The sequence below is a fragment of the Polypterus senegalus genome, chromosome 18, assembly GCF_016835505.1.
Source record: "Polypterus senegalus isolate Bchr_013 chromosome 18, ASM1683550v1, whole genome shotgun sequence".
NCBI lineage: Eukaryota > Metazoa > Chordata > Cladistia > Polypteriformes > Polypteridae > Polypterus > Polypterus senegalus.
Genome location: NC_053171.1, coordinates 75579221 through 75597033, shown reverse-complemented (window position 1 = coordinate 75597033; position 17813 = coordinate 75579221). Strand labels below are relative to the sequence as shown.

Below are 17813 nucleotides of genomic sequence, written 5' to 3'. Positions count from 1 at the left end.
ATGAGCTGCCAGCCACATCTACACAAAGGTAATCCTAGGAGGCAGCAGATGAAATCCGCCATGAAATGAATTAACACTAGAAAAGCCAAAGAGTCGATATAATCAGAAACACTCAACAGCAGTTTGTGAAAATTAACTTCTCTTTAATTATGATACAGCCAGTTTGTTGTTTTCATTTATTTACTTAAATTAGCCCTCCCACCAGAATGAGGGCTATATTTTTTTCCAAAATATAATAAAAAAAATAAAATAAAAAAAAGCCAAAGTTCTAGTCCACTTTTAATCCCACTAGATGCGTGCTTGCATCTCACAACTCAATTGTCTGCCAGCCTTGACATCTTCCCCCCTATCCACAAGATAGGTAGTAGAGGACGGGCAACACAGACGGAGGCTGGTGTGTAGTTGTATTTCGGATCAGTTCTGGGCAGGTCAGCTGTGCACTTTTTGTCTGGGTATCCTAGACCCCTCTAGGCTCAGTCACTGCAAGTCCCGGTCCTCCAGGTAACGATACTCAAATGTGAATCCTTCCTTTTTCCGCTGGCCCCACTTCTCATAGTCAAAGTAGATATACGTTCCCTTAAAGAGAGAGAGAGAAATTATATTAAAAGGACAAACAACTTTTACAAAAAAAAATGTACACACAGAGGGATGGACTGACAAAACTGGTGCGGCTTCAGCTCAGAAAATGAATACTGACTGTAGATGTGACATTTATTGAGGTTAACAGAATGATTAAGAGGTAAAAACACAAAGTAAAAGACAAAACTGGGGTGCTCCGAGTAAAGGTAGGATTAGTAAATACAGTGATTTGAAATTCAAACACTTCATGTGTGTTCCGTGTCTACAACGATCTGTGTAAATATAAAATGACCGAGGAAGCGCGAGGCAAGAAATGATGAACACAAGGCTAAAACAGAAAATGTTTTAGAAAAAAGCGTAGGATGTGTGAAGTCCAAATGTCCATGAAACACTTTCACAAAAGGTGTAACAAAGCAAGTATGTTTTTATTAAAGAGTTAAACTAAAAAAAGAAGTTGTTTAATTGACATGTTGCTAAAGCCCAACTATCAGTCGGTACAAAGTAAAAAACGTTCGCAAACGTGTGTGCTTGTGTGTTTCATTTTCAACCAGTTGTCACAGTGCCTGGAGTGGAGGCTTTGAGGCTAGGGATCTGCACTGGTAATCGTAAGGTTGGCGGTTCAAATCCTGTAAATGCCAAAAGTGACTCTACTCCGTTGGGCCTCTGAGCAAGGCCCTTAACCTGCAATTGCTCTGTCCTGGGTATGACGATAATCTGCATCCAGCCCTGCATGAAGGCACTCCAACCTGCAGGGAAAAACCTCGGGGTTGGTGGCAGGATTGGCATTTCAGCTGCTGTAGAAAGTCTCGCACTGTTCCATTCCATCTGAGCTAGTGTGGTGCTGAGGTGTCACCCGTTGCATGGCTGTACTCGGGTCCTAACCTGGGAGTATCATGTGGTGGGTGCGGCAATGTGCTGTATCAGCATGTGCTCCTGACCTGTGTAAATTTACGGTATTTGTAAAAGATGTTACTTTTCCTCGCACACGGACATTCACATCAACGTGTCATTTGAATGATTTTTATGTTTTGTTCTTGGATTTTTGAATAAAAAAAATCATTCAAATAACACGTTGATGTGAATGTCCGTGTGCGAGGAAAAGTAACATCCACCACAGATATCACAGTGTCTGCTTTTATCCCTTTAGCGCTAACTTTTTCAAGTACCATACATTTATATCGGCTGTTACAGACTCAAATCAAATGTATGTTTTTATTATATAACTGTAACAATAATAGCATCTCCCTACTCAAAACGGTAAATGTGGCGAGGACCTGGGATGGAACCTGCAACCTCTTGTTTATTAGGCAACAGTCCTTACCTCTGCACCAGCCAAGCAGACGTGTCTGCTTTATATCAATTGATAGTTGGGCTTCAGTTTTTACACATTGCCAGTAACACGTAAATTGAACAATTTATTTTTCTTTGGTTATAATCTTGAATAAAAGTGCATTTGTTTTGTTGTACCTTTTATGAAAGTGTCTACTTGATACTTGGACTTCATGTACACATTTTGTCAATTATTACTATAACATATGAAAACATTTTCTCTTTTAGTCGTGTATTCAACATTTCTTGCTTCGCATTTCCTGTCATCCTACATTTACACAGATCGGAACTCACATGAAATGTATGTATTCCAAGTAACAATATATTAGTTATCCTATACAATTCCAGACACCTAACTCCCAGAAAGAGAGACTTCGGCATCTGATTTGACTTCAGCTGCCTCAGTGGGGGACGAGTGAGCAGGCTGCTTGCCGCTTGTGCTGATTGACACATTTGCAAAACAAAGGCGCTGATGACGAGGTGCGAGGGAATTTAAGGTGGCCCGGCATTACAAATATTTTCGTAGGCTTCCGGGACTCTAGTGTTAAGCAAACAGATTAAGAAGTGACATGCTTGAAGTGTTAAAAAATATTAAAGGAATTATTAGTATGGTGGATCCTGGCTGTTACTTTGAAATGAGTTCAACAGGAACACGGGGTCACAGTTAGAAATTTGTTAAGGGCAGATTATAAAGTTTTCTTTACACAGAGTGCCATAGACACATGGAATAATAATTCTTTACATTTATATAGTGCTGTTCTATAAAAAAACATGAGTTCCTCACAATGTCTTGTCAAAACACTTGTGTTTAATTATTACATCTTGAGCCAGCTACAGTACGTAACAGCAAGCAAACAAAACCAAATTTATATATCAAGCCAATTGTAATGATAATTAAATTGCAGACAAAGGTAGCAAAACAAAGATTTAAAATTTCTCAGGTCTCCAATCTTCCAGTACACCTGACATATCACATAAAGACTTTTATCTATTTGCAGTTTTGAAAAAAGCACTCAGAGAATAACATTTGGCCAACGATGATGAAAACATAGTAAAGGCATTTGTTTTTTAGCCTTATTTTGTAGCCAGTTTGGAAAAAGAATGACAAAAACACTTAAAACTATAAAACAGAAAAATTGGTAACTGTAGCTTTAAGTATTCAAAATGTTTTACCTATCAGGTGGAGACACTGTGACTCGCTACGTGAAATTAAAAAAAAAAAAAAGTATATTTTGCTGGAATGTTCCAAACAACAAAACCAAATAAAGTGTGTTAGCCACAAGTCATGCATAATTATTTACTCAAAACATGTGATACTTTTCCTTCGATATTTGTTTTCCCATTTGTCACAAATATCTGTCCCTACATTAGACAATGCAGACCTGAACAAAATCCCATTTTCCAGTTTTACATACCTGCTCAAACTCATCTGTGATGGTTTTGGGCTCCTCGTGTCTTTGGAACCACATCATATACTTTGTGTGGAAACGCCATGACTGTTTCTTCAAAGCCTTTGCAGCAAGATACTGAGCTTTCGTACCCTGCCAAGGAAGTGAAAATGTTAACAGTGATGTAGGCTTAAGTATTATTTTCAGAAATATTCATTCTCACACTAGCATGGGTTATAATGTCATTTTTCTAAAAAACTACACATTACACAGCGTTGAGTATGATGTGGGGGAGGACACATAAAGTCTACAAAATAATGGCCATAAAATGCAAAACACATATCTTCTTCAATATTTTGTTTGTTAACATTTCTAACGAATTTTACCACAAAGAAAAATAAATGGTAATATAAAAATTTCAGAACAAAATTAGTACAAAATACAAAAATGAATTGTTGTCAGCAAATACATTGGGATGTAACATACTTCCAAATAGTAGAAGATGAAAAAGAGTGTTTCTGTTGAGAGTCTCTGGTAAAACTCAACAGAGTCTGAATGAGGTGGGGGCACCTGATGGTGGTAAGGAGGAGTCGGACAAGGATTCCGCATCAAGTACTGCCTAAAAAAAGAAACATCAACCACTAACCAAAGTGTAATAAATTATAACAAACAATACCCATAGCTTGCCTTTCATAATATAATAAGGGCTGATCAGGCATATTTTCTTTTGCAAAATTGAAACTAAATAATATGAAGACTATTTTTATATTGCCTTCTTCTTTTAAGGGTGCACCACCAAGATATTTAAAATTCATACTATATTCATTATTATTTCAAACAAATGCAAATATGTTCAACATTTCTAATTCATTTTAAAACAGACACATATATAATCTCTCAGTGAATCACTTTTCGGTTTTCAAAAAATTCACTTGCATCTTACTACATTTTTTTTTTCTATCTTCTTACCGTATTCTTTCAGAATCGGAGGGATGTGGCATGTGTGTCCAGGCAGCTTCCTGCATTGCCTGTTGATATAGCTGCTCTTTAGACAGAGGGACGGGCCCCAGAGGACAGACACCCAAAGAAGGGGGTATATTAACCTCAGAGAGCTGTGTCTGAGTAGGCACTGTAGGGACCCCGGGTGCAGATGTAGAACTGGGAAAGAGATCTGAGGACAGATTAAAGGAAGAAGTTATGTTAGTCCAAAAAACAATATTACTTGCAACTCTACCCTAGAAAGAAACAAAAATTTTTGTTATTTAGATAAATGTCACATTTGTATAATAAGATAAATAAAAAACAAAACTCTGTTCTTTTCACTTCTTGCCCATTTACAAGTAAGCGTTTTTCTAGTGCTTTAGTGCCAGAACTCTCCTGAACTGCTGACACCATTCATACCTTAGCATTTTAGCAGTGAGAAGTTTAGAAAACTTCCCCATGCAGTAGTTTGAGCATTTTCGGCCAAACACTTGTTTAATTGAAATCACTGGTAGTGCTCATAAACCGCTGGCAAAACAAAACAATCAATACCTCTTCCTGGATGGATGAGGCAGCTCATTGAAACAAAAAGTCCAGTATCATCAAGTAAGTTAAGAATCACGTGAGCAGAATTTAGCAAAAGTTATAGATCATTCATTTAATCAGGTTAAAGTTTAGTACAGATATCTTAACAAACGGGCATTGTAGTAGAGCAGAGCTCTTCCTCATACCACCATATGGGTATTATTGAAATCGCTGAACTGAGTATTCCTACCCATTTTAACACTGAATACTTAAAACATGTCAGTGATACTCCTAAATTAAGAAAATATGTTTAGTCCCTCATGAAGAAAATAACATCTGTCTTAAATCCATGCTCCCAGGTGAACACTGGCTACTGCTGCACCACCAGATCACACTGTTTCAGCACTGTATTTTTAGCAAAGGACTGGATTAAAACTAAATAGATAACTCTATTATTGTGTTTCTGTTACTGGATTGCACACAACATACTCTTTTCTGCTTGGCTATGTGACTGAGCCCTGAAAACAATCAGCACACTATGCTGCAGCAATAACCACAGACCCCCAATGATCCTAAACTTGTCAAATTAAATTTACCCCTCAGCCCATGCAGGGTTACATTTACATGGATACAACATATGTTCAAATCTTTTGAGCTGATTACTACTGTGTATGATAACCCCTTTCTGAATTGCTGCTACTAGATGACCAGTTCATCTTCAATGATTTTGCACCAACAGCAGCAGGCAATTTATTCACAAAATAAGGCTTTTTAAAAAAAAAAAAAAAAAAGATATCACTGCTTCATGCTTATTGAGACCTGTGTGTAATCCTAGAAATTTTCAGGATGCTGTCTGCTTCACAGAGAGTCCAGAATTATCCTCTTGACTCCCTTTGCTACAGAACATGATGCACCAGTAGTGTGCTCATAACACTGATGACAACTACTCTTTAGTACGGTTATCAGTAGGATTAAAAGCACTATCACCATGAGATACATTCTGGAAAACTTCACAACACGGCACCAACACACATTCTACAAAATCGAAATGATGTCGATCAATGTCCATGCAAAACATTTCTTTTGAAAATGCTGGAAAAATGTATGGAAGTGCTTGAAAAACGCCCCAAAAAAGCCAGGTGAATGCTCGAAAAATATTTGTAAAACCTAATTAATACGCTTGAAAAATGGCGAACAAATACATACATACATACACACACACACACACATATATATATATATACACACACACATACATATATACACACACACACATATATATATATATATAATACACATACATACATACATACATACATACATATATATATATATATATATATACATATATGAGGGGATGTCAAAAAGTAAAGGGATTTTTTAAATTTCTCTTTTCAGAGTTTGGTAACACTGCTCATATCCAGCCCTGAATGAGTGTAGTCGCCAACACTTCTATACAACGGGTAACTCTTATTCCCGCGTTATTCGTTGGAGTGTAGCAGACCGTTAAACATGACAGCTCCATTGTCGATCCTAACCAAGGAGGAAATGAGGGCAGTGATTCACTTTTTGTTTGCCTCATAAACATTTTGCCCGTTATCGTGGCGAGGGAGATGGATTTTTACAGCAAATCGTTACTGTAGATGAAACTTGGGTTCATCATCACGAACCGGAAAGTAAGGCTGCGAGCATGGTTTGGAAACTAAAGGAAGCGCTAAGGGGAAGAAGATTTGCATGTGATGAAGAAGTCATTGATGCGGTGCAAAATTGGTTGCAGATGCAACCAAAAACTTTTTTTCCGACGGAATCAAAAAACTTGTGAAAGCGTTGGGAAAAGTGCATTGAAGTCCAGGGAGGTTATGTAGAAAAATAAGGTATGTTTCACATTTCTATCATTAGAATAAATGCCCCTTTTCTCAAATGTCCCTTTACTTTTTGACTTCCCCACATATATACATATCTATACTAATAAAAGGCAAAGCCCTCACTGACTGACTCACTGACTCATCACTAATTCTCCAACTTCCTGTGTAGGTAGAAGGCTGAAATTTGGCAGGCTCATTCCTTACAGCTTCCTTACAAAAGTTGGGCAGGTTTCATTTCGAAATTCTACGCATAATGGTCATAACTGGAAGCTATGTTTCTCCATATACTGTAATGGAGTTGAGCTGGATGGCGGTGGGGGGCGGAGTTTCGTGTGACATCATCACGCCTCCCACGTAATCATGTGAACTGACTATCAGCGCATGCGTAGAAAACCAGGAAGAGCTCCAAAAAGCGCTGAAGAAAACATGCATTATATAATTGAGAAGGCAGCGAAACAATAAGAAGCGAGCAACTGACATTTACAACCATATTCATGAGTGCTGCTACTTCGGAAACAAAGCACGGTGTAAACCTAAAGTTTAAATTAAGTTCATAGACAGGCTGCGCTGGTGTTTGTCATGCCCACGGGTAATGCGGGATACAAGTTTAATGAGAGGACGCAGGATATAAACAAGAGTTTTGATCACTTTGTAACTAAGTTAAAATTGCAGGTGAAAGGCTGTGCTTATGCAAATTCCGAGGGACTGTGTTTGTGGGGGATTGACAGTTAAGGCGGGTGAGGGAGTCACGTCATCATCTCCCCTCCCATTCACCTCATTTTGCTCTGAGTAGAGCTTCACGGCTAACGCCGTCTTCCAAAGCAACTTCGTCACACTGCCGCCAAATACTCACAGAAAAATCCACAAGTTAATACACACCCTGTCTCTAGAGTTTCTCCACACTCAATGTATTCCTCACGTCCCCTTTATACCCTCTGATCTCCCATTTCAATTCAGATGCCTCCAATTTCCAGTAAGGCTCTGCTGCGCGATGACAAGTAATAACTCTCAGGGACAGACCCTACAAAATGATGCCATTGATTTCAGGCAAGATTGCTTTTCTCCTGGACAACTACACTTGCATTCTCAAAAGTGACCTCGCGCAGCTTCGTCATATTACAACCGGAGTGCAGCCAGAAACTTTTAAGTGCCGGGTCTTACTTAACATTAAATTAAGCCGTGGATATCGCAACATCACACAAGAGAGCAGATCACGTGAACTTACTGAACGCAGTACGAGTGATCACTTCCATGCATCAAACCTGTTCAAAAAACGCATTACACAATTGACAAGGTGATGGCTTTATATGGCGTTCGTTTATAAAGCAGCGGAGAGGCTGTGTGAAGGCAGCTACACAAAAAAACAGCAGAGAGCCACACTCTGAATGTATTCCTGGCATCACCGTTATACCCTCTGATCTCCCATTTCAATTGAAATGCCTCAAATTTCCAGTAAGGCTCTGCTTCGCGATGACAATTACTAAGTCTCAGGGACACACCCTACAAAAGCTTGCCATTGATTTGAGGCAACATTGCTTTCCTCCTGGACAAAACTATACGTTGCATTCTCAAAAGTAATATATATATATATATATATATATATATATATATATATATATATATATATATACATACATATATATATATATATATATATATATATATATATATATATATATATATATATATATATATATATATATATATATATATATATATATATATATATATATATATATATATATATATATATATATATATATATATATATATATATATATATATATATATATATATATATATATATATATATATATATATATATATATATATATATATATATATATATATATATATATATATATATATATATATATATATATATATATATATATATATATATATATATATATATATATATATATATATATATATATATATATATATAATATATATATATATATATATATATATATATATATATATATATATATATATATATATATATATATATATATATATATACACATATATATATATATATATACATATATATATATATATATATACATATATATATATATATATATATATATATATATATATATATATATATATATATATATATATATATATACATATATATATATATATATATATATATATATATACATATATATATATATATATATATATATACACACCCCAATCTACATACTGTCATATAAACGAACCACACACCCTAGTGCAACATGAGAGGCTTCGCCTTTAGCGCTGACGTCTGAGGTTGATTCATGCGAGTGGGTGCAGTGAGTGTGTACTGCCTGATGAGCCCATCAGGCAGTTGGATTTAGTCTTTAAATTTCTATGGTGAAGAAAAATTTATGCAATGATGATTAAATTTTACTTTCATTCCTACTAAACATATTTCTGTCGACCAAATAAAAATCACTTATATTTAAAATTTAAATAGAACTTGAACAAATACGATAGTTCATAATACCCACACAGCACTAAGTGCACGTAAGATTAGGAGTCAACCGTTTTAACAAGCAGCGTATTGCACTGATACGAAATAGCCTGCCCATTTAATTATTATATAAAAGAACTCTGGGAACTCCAGACGACGAGCTGAGCTGGGTGGAAGGGTGGCAACGCGTCTGGGAATGGAGGATTGTTTATTATTGTATTTGTGATTTATGAGTATAGTGGAGGAGAGGGTGCTTTGTGCACGGTGGCATAAAAATAAAGTCAACTATTGGACTTTTTCCTAGTGTCTGGAGTCTTGGACAGGGGTTCAAGGGAGTGATAGTGCCCCCATCTGTCACAATTATATATATATATATATATATATATATATATATATATATATATATATATATATATAGGCCCACTCCCGTGTTTGGTTTACCGGATATACAATTTAAAGAGATTGTTATTTTCATGGAAATTGTTACATACAGTATGCATTATTTTCACTTTAACTTTAAAAAATTTTTTTTTTTAAAATACCTGTCCTTTATTTCTGGCTCCGTGTGTGGTTACATCTCTTTCTCGCCAGAAGTGTAATGCCGCTCTCGTTGTGGTGGGGGTTTCAGCTGAAAGCACGCAAAGGATATGCTGTCGGATTATCTACTGTCTTTTTGCTGCTTGCGAGCTGCCAGTTCGGCTTGTCGCATGTTGTTGTTTTAAGAGCTGGGAGCACATGTTGCTTGTCTGCCAATTTCAATCCAGCAACTGCTAGGTTAGATGCCTGTGGACTTCTTTTAAATGATGGCTCACTGCCTTGTCTCGCGTGACATTGTGAAAACAATAGTTATCCTTTATTTCCTGCCCTGGGTGTGGTCAACTCTCTATCTTGCAGGACGCATAACGCTGCTTGCGTTGTGGGGGAGAGCTGCTATCATGCTGCTCTTCGATCATTTTAAAGCCTGTACAGCCACTTTCCTTTTTGCCACTTCGTGTCTCTGCTGCTCGTGTTGTGCTCGCTTGTCCGTGATCATAAATATACACCTCACCGAATTGTGTTTTCTTTGAAATTAAACTTGTCACTGCATTAACTATTGTGGGACCACAGATTCTCATAGCGTATGTTCCATTATTGTGTAAATCTACGTTTTGTGCACTGAATGCACATGATGTGAATGCGAAAAGACTTTGTTTTCTGCTCTTTGCCTTTTATTTCTGACCTCGCTTTGTCCTGCTATTTTTTCCAATTACATCTAGCCCTGATGATTAATTTCCTTTTGTTTGCGCTAATACGATCTTTTAATTGTCGACGTTTCATTTATAACGCATTGTTCTTTATACACTTTATATGCACTGAGACACCTGTATCTGTGTGTGCTGCTTCCCTTTACACTACTGATTTTTTTTTTGCGGGCTGTGCTCTGATATTGCTTGTAAGTAGGGCGTGTCTTGCAAGAATCTCATGTTCTATATGCCCGCGATCTTTCGTCTCGTGGGTCTTTTATTTGTCTTCCATGAGCTTAACATGAAGATCACGTATCATCTCCTAGTCATTCCCTCCACCAGGATTTTTTTTATAATAGAGAGATGTACCTGTATACAAACACACAGCACAGTTTAGTTTTGAAACATTTATCAACTCTTACCTCTGTCTGTGATGTGCAGTGATGTTATCTGGTCTTCAAGCCCTGATCCAAGAGCTGCCCTTTCGGCCATAGACTTTAAGGTACTGAGAGGCTCAGGAGCCTAAACATGAAATAAATTCACAATAGTTATCATTAAGCCACAAACAGTACTTTATTTATAATTAGACAGTAAAATACTGTATGGTTTTACCCAACTCTACAAAGAGATGGCTAATATTGAATTGTACGGTTATTTTAAAACAATAACCTATACACCATGCATATTTGTTGTGAAACAACCTCTACTTTATATAGCAGCATTTCTCACATTTAATATAGGAAAACTTCAAATGTGCTACACATAGGGAATACATTTAAAGACAATTTCTCAAAGTCAATAACATGAAGCTAAAAAAAGATTATTAGATATAAAGCACAAGGAGTGATCTCAAAATATGTCAATTGATTGTACAGTTTTTCTAAATGCATGGTCAACACCTCAACATACTTCCAGCAACAATGAACAAACCTGTAGAAGCTGTGACAGCAAAGAGAGGTACAGTGGTCAGTGGTACTACATAATGAGTCTAGTGTGCCAAGTGTGAATTTAATAGATGGTCTTGATCTGAGCAGAGTCTGCATGTTTTTCTCTGGGTATTTTGCTTTTTCCACATATCCAAAGACATATAAAGATGTGTGTCAGGTTAACTGGCGTATTCAAATTGGTCTTGTGTGAGTGGGCCTGTGAAAGACTGTCTAGGGCTACTTACTGCCTTGTGTATGATGCTGTCATGATAAGTTACAGGTCTGAACGTATTCATCCCTGATATTACACAAAACAACTTTAAACTGTATTAAAAATTAAGCAGAGGATCTTAATATTAATAACTATTAATATTGAGGATGATCCTCCTTATGTTTACAAAATAGATGGCATTTACAGTACATTGCACCAAATGGTTTCAGATCTAGATTATAGAATTACTGTAAGGCTAATGCACAAAGGAAAGCTGGAAGCCAACATGTTGTGTTGTGTCTGACTCACACATTTGCTGGGAAGGTTTTGTCTCCCATCAAGTTATTGTTTTATCTAAAGAGTATCCTCCTAACTTGACCTTCTACAAATGTATTTCCCCATAGCTTGTTTATTTTAATCTGCACTGAAGCAAACTGTATTTTGTGTTGCTAGGCTTTCCCAATGTTTCTCTATCACATTCAGCCAGGGGTCAGTAGCTTGTTAAAGTTTAATTTCTAACTGTCACAGAGATCAGTGAAACAAAAAAAAAGCTGGTAGAGAAAACTGTATTAGAGTTTTATCTATATAATAAAGAGAAAAGCCAAGAGACATCAAAGTTAGTTGACAGTCTGCGTGCAGTTTGAAAATTCAGGGCTTATAGTAGCCAAAATAATATGAGCGTTTACACCACTTTACATACAGAGAGAAGCAATATTAGGGTGCTAGTTGCAGATAAATAATAGGATTCCATTATTAAAAAAAAAACAAAACCTCTATAATGGACTAGTTTCCTATTCAGGGCTACTTCCATTCAGCATTAAATGTATCAATAAAAGGAATAGTCATAAAGAGTATAGAACTATATAATACACAAATTAAAAAGATTAAAAACAAATCACCAGAACTGGGTATTTATCCTACAGTCTTCAAAGAAGCAGGTAATTGTTCAGACTAGTGATTTTCAAGTTCAACCCTGGGTAGCCCCAAGGCCACAGGTCTTATTACAACCAATTTCACAATAAGTGCATCATTCTTACTTTGAATTGAACTCACTGCTTAACTATCTGGCCTACAATTATTTTTAAGAAATTCAAAAAAGTATTCTGTGCTATATCTTTAAATGTTTATGTTTCCTTTGCTGCTTTAATTTACCCCTTTCTACAAAGTTAGCTTGCTTAATTATGTCCACATGCTAATGATTAGCAATGAACATGAGGTGCAAATTATACTGAATGCTAAAGGGGAGCAATTACCTCACTATCATTCTCTATGATCACATGACTTAACTAATTTCAAGTACATTTTCTTGCTATTAGATTTAACCTTTCAGCGCACTTCACATTTCTTTACACATTGTGGTACATATTGAATAAAAGAACTACTACCTTAATCTCTGGCTGAGTATAATTCAATGGCCCATTGAGAAGGCTCTGAGCTGTTTTTGATTCACTGAAACTAGGACTAGGAGAGCTTGGAGGATTGATAGGCATTGGGACAAGTAAACTGGTGTTTGAACTTGCAGAATTGGTTAACTGTGAGCCACTGCTACTCTCCTTCCTAGAGAAAAGAAAACAAAAAGGAAAAAACAAACAGAAGAAACATTAATTCAGTACCAAATTATGACACCTTTTAAAAAGGAAAACTTGTACTCATGTCTCCACTGATTAGGTCACACTAAGCACTAAGTTGAGAAAATGTTCCTCTCAACAGAAAAATAAAATGCAATTGGACAGTTTATAGCAGCTTCTGGTATTAAACAGACTTTCTACTTAGTTTGGATGGGACCAACTCTCTTCTCTCTTACTTCAGAATCCTTCCCATTTCCTGACATTTTCTAAACAGAAAGATTGTCTAAAAGAAGTATTTATGAAGCCTCTTAGCTAATGAATTTATTATGTCATCACCTGAGTAACATATGATTGGTTAACTCCCTTTTATGCAGGCATTGGGCCATTGCATATACTGTCAATGTTTTAATTTTCTGCTTTTGCTCATACATACATATTGTCCTGTGGAAATCACTAGATACAGTTCCCTAGAAAAATAATTTGTCCATAAAACCCTACAGAAGCATGCATGTGTAAAAGCTAACCAACAAGTAACCCCTGCCAGCCAGTTGCTCTTGCACATATGCTTACCTGGATGAAATGTTGACATACAAAAATAAGAGCATTATTCTAAAGGATGACAAATATGAAATGAAAGGGATTTAATTTTTTAGGGCTGTAAACTAGGCGCACAAAAACATTTTACAAATAGGAGTGTGATCGTTGTGCTATAAAAGGATACGATCGATATATTAAACATTACTAGTGATAAGTAAATATTATCATTTGCGAAAATATTAAACCCTCTCTGGTGGAACTTTTTAATATGGGTTAGGAAATATGTGAAATCCAAACTGTATATGTAATTATATGTGAGCAGTTAAGTAGATAAACAGAGATTTTTTTATCTTTTTAACTACTGATCCATCTATACTCGGCAAGTATAGTAATTTAATAATTCTATTTCTTTCCTTAAAAATAGATTTACTTTTACTGAAAGTTCAAAGAGGACACAAGGTATTATAAGACACAGGCATCTACAGTGTGCAAATATATTAGTAAACTGTATTTTTTAGGGAAGTTCTAATTATGTATAACTAATAACTAATTTGGAAGAAGGGTCTCGTGTTTTGTCAGCTTATTAGAAAAATATTTAAAGTAATTGCACACAAAAAAGTAAATGAATAAATATTATTAAAATGTTTTCTAACTGTAAACACTTTAATATGTACCTCTAGCAGGACTACAAAGTAAAACACCTATATAATATTTCATATTTACCCGTGCTTGACTACACTTCTGATTTGATGCTTTGTCACTTACATATATAATAAGTGGATAATTTCTTAAATAATGCACATCTACACCCAACATAAAATCACCAGTTTGTGATATGTTTTAAAATGCTGCATGCCCACCATTTCAGGGTATTGACACAGTGACGCACAGGCTAGAAGCCACTTATGTTGTTTATGGCGGTTACTTTACATCTCATTCACTGCACTGTAAATTCCATCCTTAATGTCAATGATATTGGTTATCAACATCTACACACTTTTGTGTGTTGTTATAGTTAAAATTTGATTATAAAGACACAATTTGATTATTGATGTTTTTTAAAAGATACATTTAATATCCAATACCTTTTCTTCAGGGTCAAAGAAATATCAAGGGACCCACTGATCATCTGTTGCAAATACCATATACTTAAAAATAGTCAGCTAAGTGGAAAGTGTGATGAATGTGCTAAATGAAACCATTGGGCTGGCTGCCATATTGTAGCAAAACAGTGTCAATCAAGACATTATTGCATTTGGTAGCAAACCGAAAAATGTAATATATCATCTTTTAAAAAACATTTAGGAATCAAAGTAACAAACTCGCTAGGACTATATATAGCATATCCATAGACCAACATATTTAAATACAAACAGATGGATAAATAATCATACTAACACAGCATTTGCTGGCGTACTATGAGAGATAGGTTGGCTATTCTGCGTTTGGCTGGAACTGCTGAGAGAAGAGTCTTGCGTGCTGTCTGCTACAACTGCACTGTAACCTGACAAGAACAGCAGAGAGGAACATTGTTACAAACATTAATCAAGGTACAAACAAGAAGCAGTTATACTTCAAAAGCTTTGAGGCTGTCATAAGTTGATTAGCGATGTTTATTTATTAAAGCTATGACATTGCATTCTTCAGACACCTGAAATATGCTCAAACATTTTAAAACAATAATAACTATTATTCTTGAGGTGTACCTGGTGCATGAAATTACAAAATGAAAATTACAAAGAGGGGTGCTCATGCCAGATAATCAGAAAAATGGGTTCACACTGAATGATCTCCAGGAATAAAAACTCTCCACTTGTAAGCACAGCTAGATGAAAATAGCTTAACTATGGGAATCAAGCAATCTATATAAAGAAAGTGTACAGTGGGTAAAGCAACAGGATCCTTTTTACTCTCATTTTCCTTAGAAATCACAAAAAGATGACCAGTCCCTCTAAACAGGGCAAATAGTGGAAAGCCCTACCTGAGCACCTGGATATTGAAGTGAGATTTGAGGTTGTATGAAGACAGCACAATTCATTTTTCTGAGACCTTTATAGAAAATAATTACCCCAGAGAGAAAAGAGTGAAATAGCTAATCGTGTGATCCTATTAGGTGATTCAAATGGGCCGCATTCTATTTTCTCCCAAAATAGAAAAGGCTTCTGGGGATGTTTTATTACACCTGTAAATACTAGGTTTTACTCTTGATCTAGCTAACTCAAACCAAGATAAATATATTCAAAATGTAATGGGTGTTTGCTCTGTTAGAAAAGTGAAAGAAATCAGGCATCAAGAAATGCCTTAAAAGCTTACTTCAGACAGACACTTCCTTTACTGTATGGGGCTTTTCACTTCGGTGTTGTAGAAATGTAGGTCTATACTAGATCTTATTCGACTTGCATGCCACATCTAGCATTAACACAGTGGTGAGCTACCACTAGATTTATAAATAGCATATATAACTAAAATACATTTTTAAATATTCAAATTGAACAAATTCCTTTAACTATAAACAAAATGAGTTTAACATACAAATGAATAACATTTCATATTACACTCAAAACACTCATATTATATCTCATTACTTACTTGTGCTGCCATTTTGTTTTTGTCCACTTGGAGGTCTGCCAGGAATTCCACTTGTGCTTCCAGTACTATTACTGCTGGCACTCCTTTCCCTCTCCCTCTCACGCTCTCCAACACTTCCACTTGCACTGTTCTGCCCACTTCCAATGCTTCCTCCATTGCTTACACTTCCATTGTTGCCTGAACTTACTGACCCGCTTGACCCACTACCAACAGCCCCATGGTTTCCTGAACCAATCAGCCCTGTGCTAACACTTGAGCTTGAATTATTCCCAGCTCCGCTTAAAAGACTGGAGCCTCCAAGTGCTGCTGCTTGTGCATAGGGTGTACTCATTGAATTTAACCCACTTAGACTTCCTATGCCTGGAATGGTTCCTAAACTGGAAAGCTGTGCCAAACCAGACCCAGATTTTCCTAAGCCTAGTCCTAAACCTAGCCCTAGACTAGAGGAGCTGCTGTTGCTAGAGTTACTACCAATGATACCTGGCTGACTAATAGTGGGGGGAGTAGTGGTATTGCTGTTGCTTCCCCCTGAAGCCACACAAGTAGCTGCCACAATACTGCTGGCAATAGTGCTAGATATTAGACTTACAGACCCTGAATTTGTGCTGTTTGGAACAGAGCCCCCTAATGATGGGCTGGAGGACAGTAGAAGCAAAGAGGAAGGTGTGCTGCCTAAAGAGCTGCCTGAGCCAGGTGTTTTCAAACTCTGATGTGGTGGAGTGGAAAAGCTGTGAGATAAGGAGCCCGTAGATGCAATGATACCACCCAAACTACCACTCCCTGATGTTACAACAGCTCCTGTCCCAACAGAAGACCCTGAACCTCCTGATCCACAAAGTGGAAGACTGGAGATGCTGTTGGTGCTGCCATTTTTTACAGGAGACTGTTAATGAAAACAAAAACACTGCAGTGATTAAAACAAAACTGAAGCAAGGTAAAAAACAATCTCATAAAACTATACATAACATATGAACTTTATTAAATGAAAAAGAAAAAATAAGCTGATTACAACTAAAAGCAAATTGAAAACTTTCTTGAAACCAGTTTTAGTAGTGAAACAAATGAAAAATGTAACATATAAAAGCCTACTGTTCACAAATGGAAAGAAAAACATAGTAAATAAAAGATGATAATTGTTCTAATAATGTATTTATTTACTTTATAATACTTAAGTATTGCCATAAAAGGCATATTAGCTCCTTTAACTCATACATCTTAAGCATGCATTATTCATTCTCATTTGTATATTACTGCAGCACAAAAGCTGAGTTTAAGACTTACTACACTGTATGTAGTGTAGTATGTATGTTACACTATATATATATATACATATGTATTTTGTATTACACTGGCTTACACTAGGCTAAATTAACTTACAGCAAAAATTAAATACATTAATGCTGCAGACATTAAAAATGCCATCTTTTAAAAAATTAACGTTGATCCCAAAAGTATAAAAAACAAGAAAAAAAAAAAAAAACAAATAAAATCCAAGCTAAAAAGGACAAAATAACATCTTTTTTTATTGTTCGAAAGATAAGTTGGAATGTCTAATATAGGTAATACAGAAATTAAGAACAGATGACAGCATTATTTTTAAACTTTTTGTTTTGATCCCTTTA

The 17813-nt window shown here is 35.9% G+C and overlaps 1 protein-coding gene across 3 annotated transcripts in view; it reads right to left on the bottom strand.

Moving 5' to 3' along the window:
* Nucleotides 1-126: 126 nt before the first annotated feature.
* The window catches only part of cnot3a (CCR4-NOT transcription complex, subunit 3a), a 120373-nt gene continuing 102686 nt past the window's right edge, over nt 127-17813 (bottom strand). For 2 of the 3 annotated variants that reach the window (XM_039741670.1, XM_039741672.1), the window contains exons 11-18: nt 16192-17074; nt 15001-15106; nt 12883-13054; nt 10783-10882; nt 4266-4467; nt 3783-3915; nt 3324-3449; nt 466-576 (exon numbers count right to left, since the gene is read on the bottom strand). In XM_039741670.1, coding sequence (XP_039597604.1) covers nt 478-576; nt 3324-3449; nt 3783-3915; nt 4266-4467; nt 10783-10882; nt 12883-13054; nt 15001-15106; nt 16192-17074 — 1821 coding nt within the window. In that variant the 3' untranslated portion in view covers nt 466-477. Of the gene's footprint in view, nt 577-3323; nt 3450-3782; nt 3916-4265; nt 4468-10782; nt 10883-12882; nt 13055-15000; nt 15107-16191; nt 17075-17813 lie in introns of all 3 variants that reach the window. The other variant, XM_039741671.1, reaches the window with a different exon arrangement.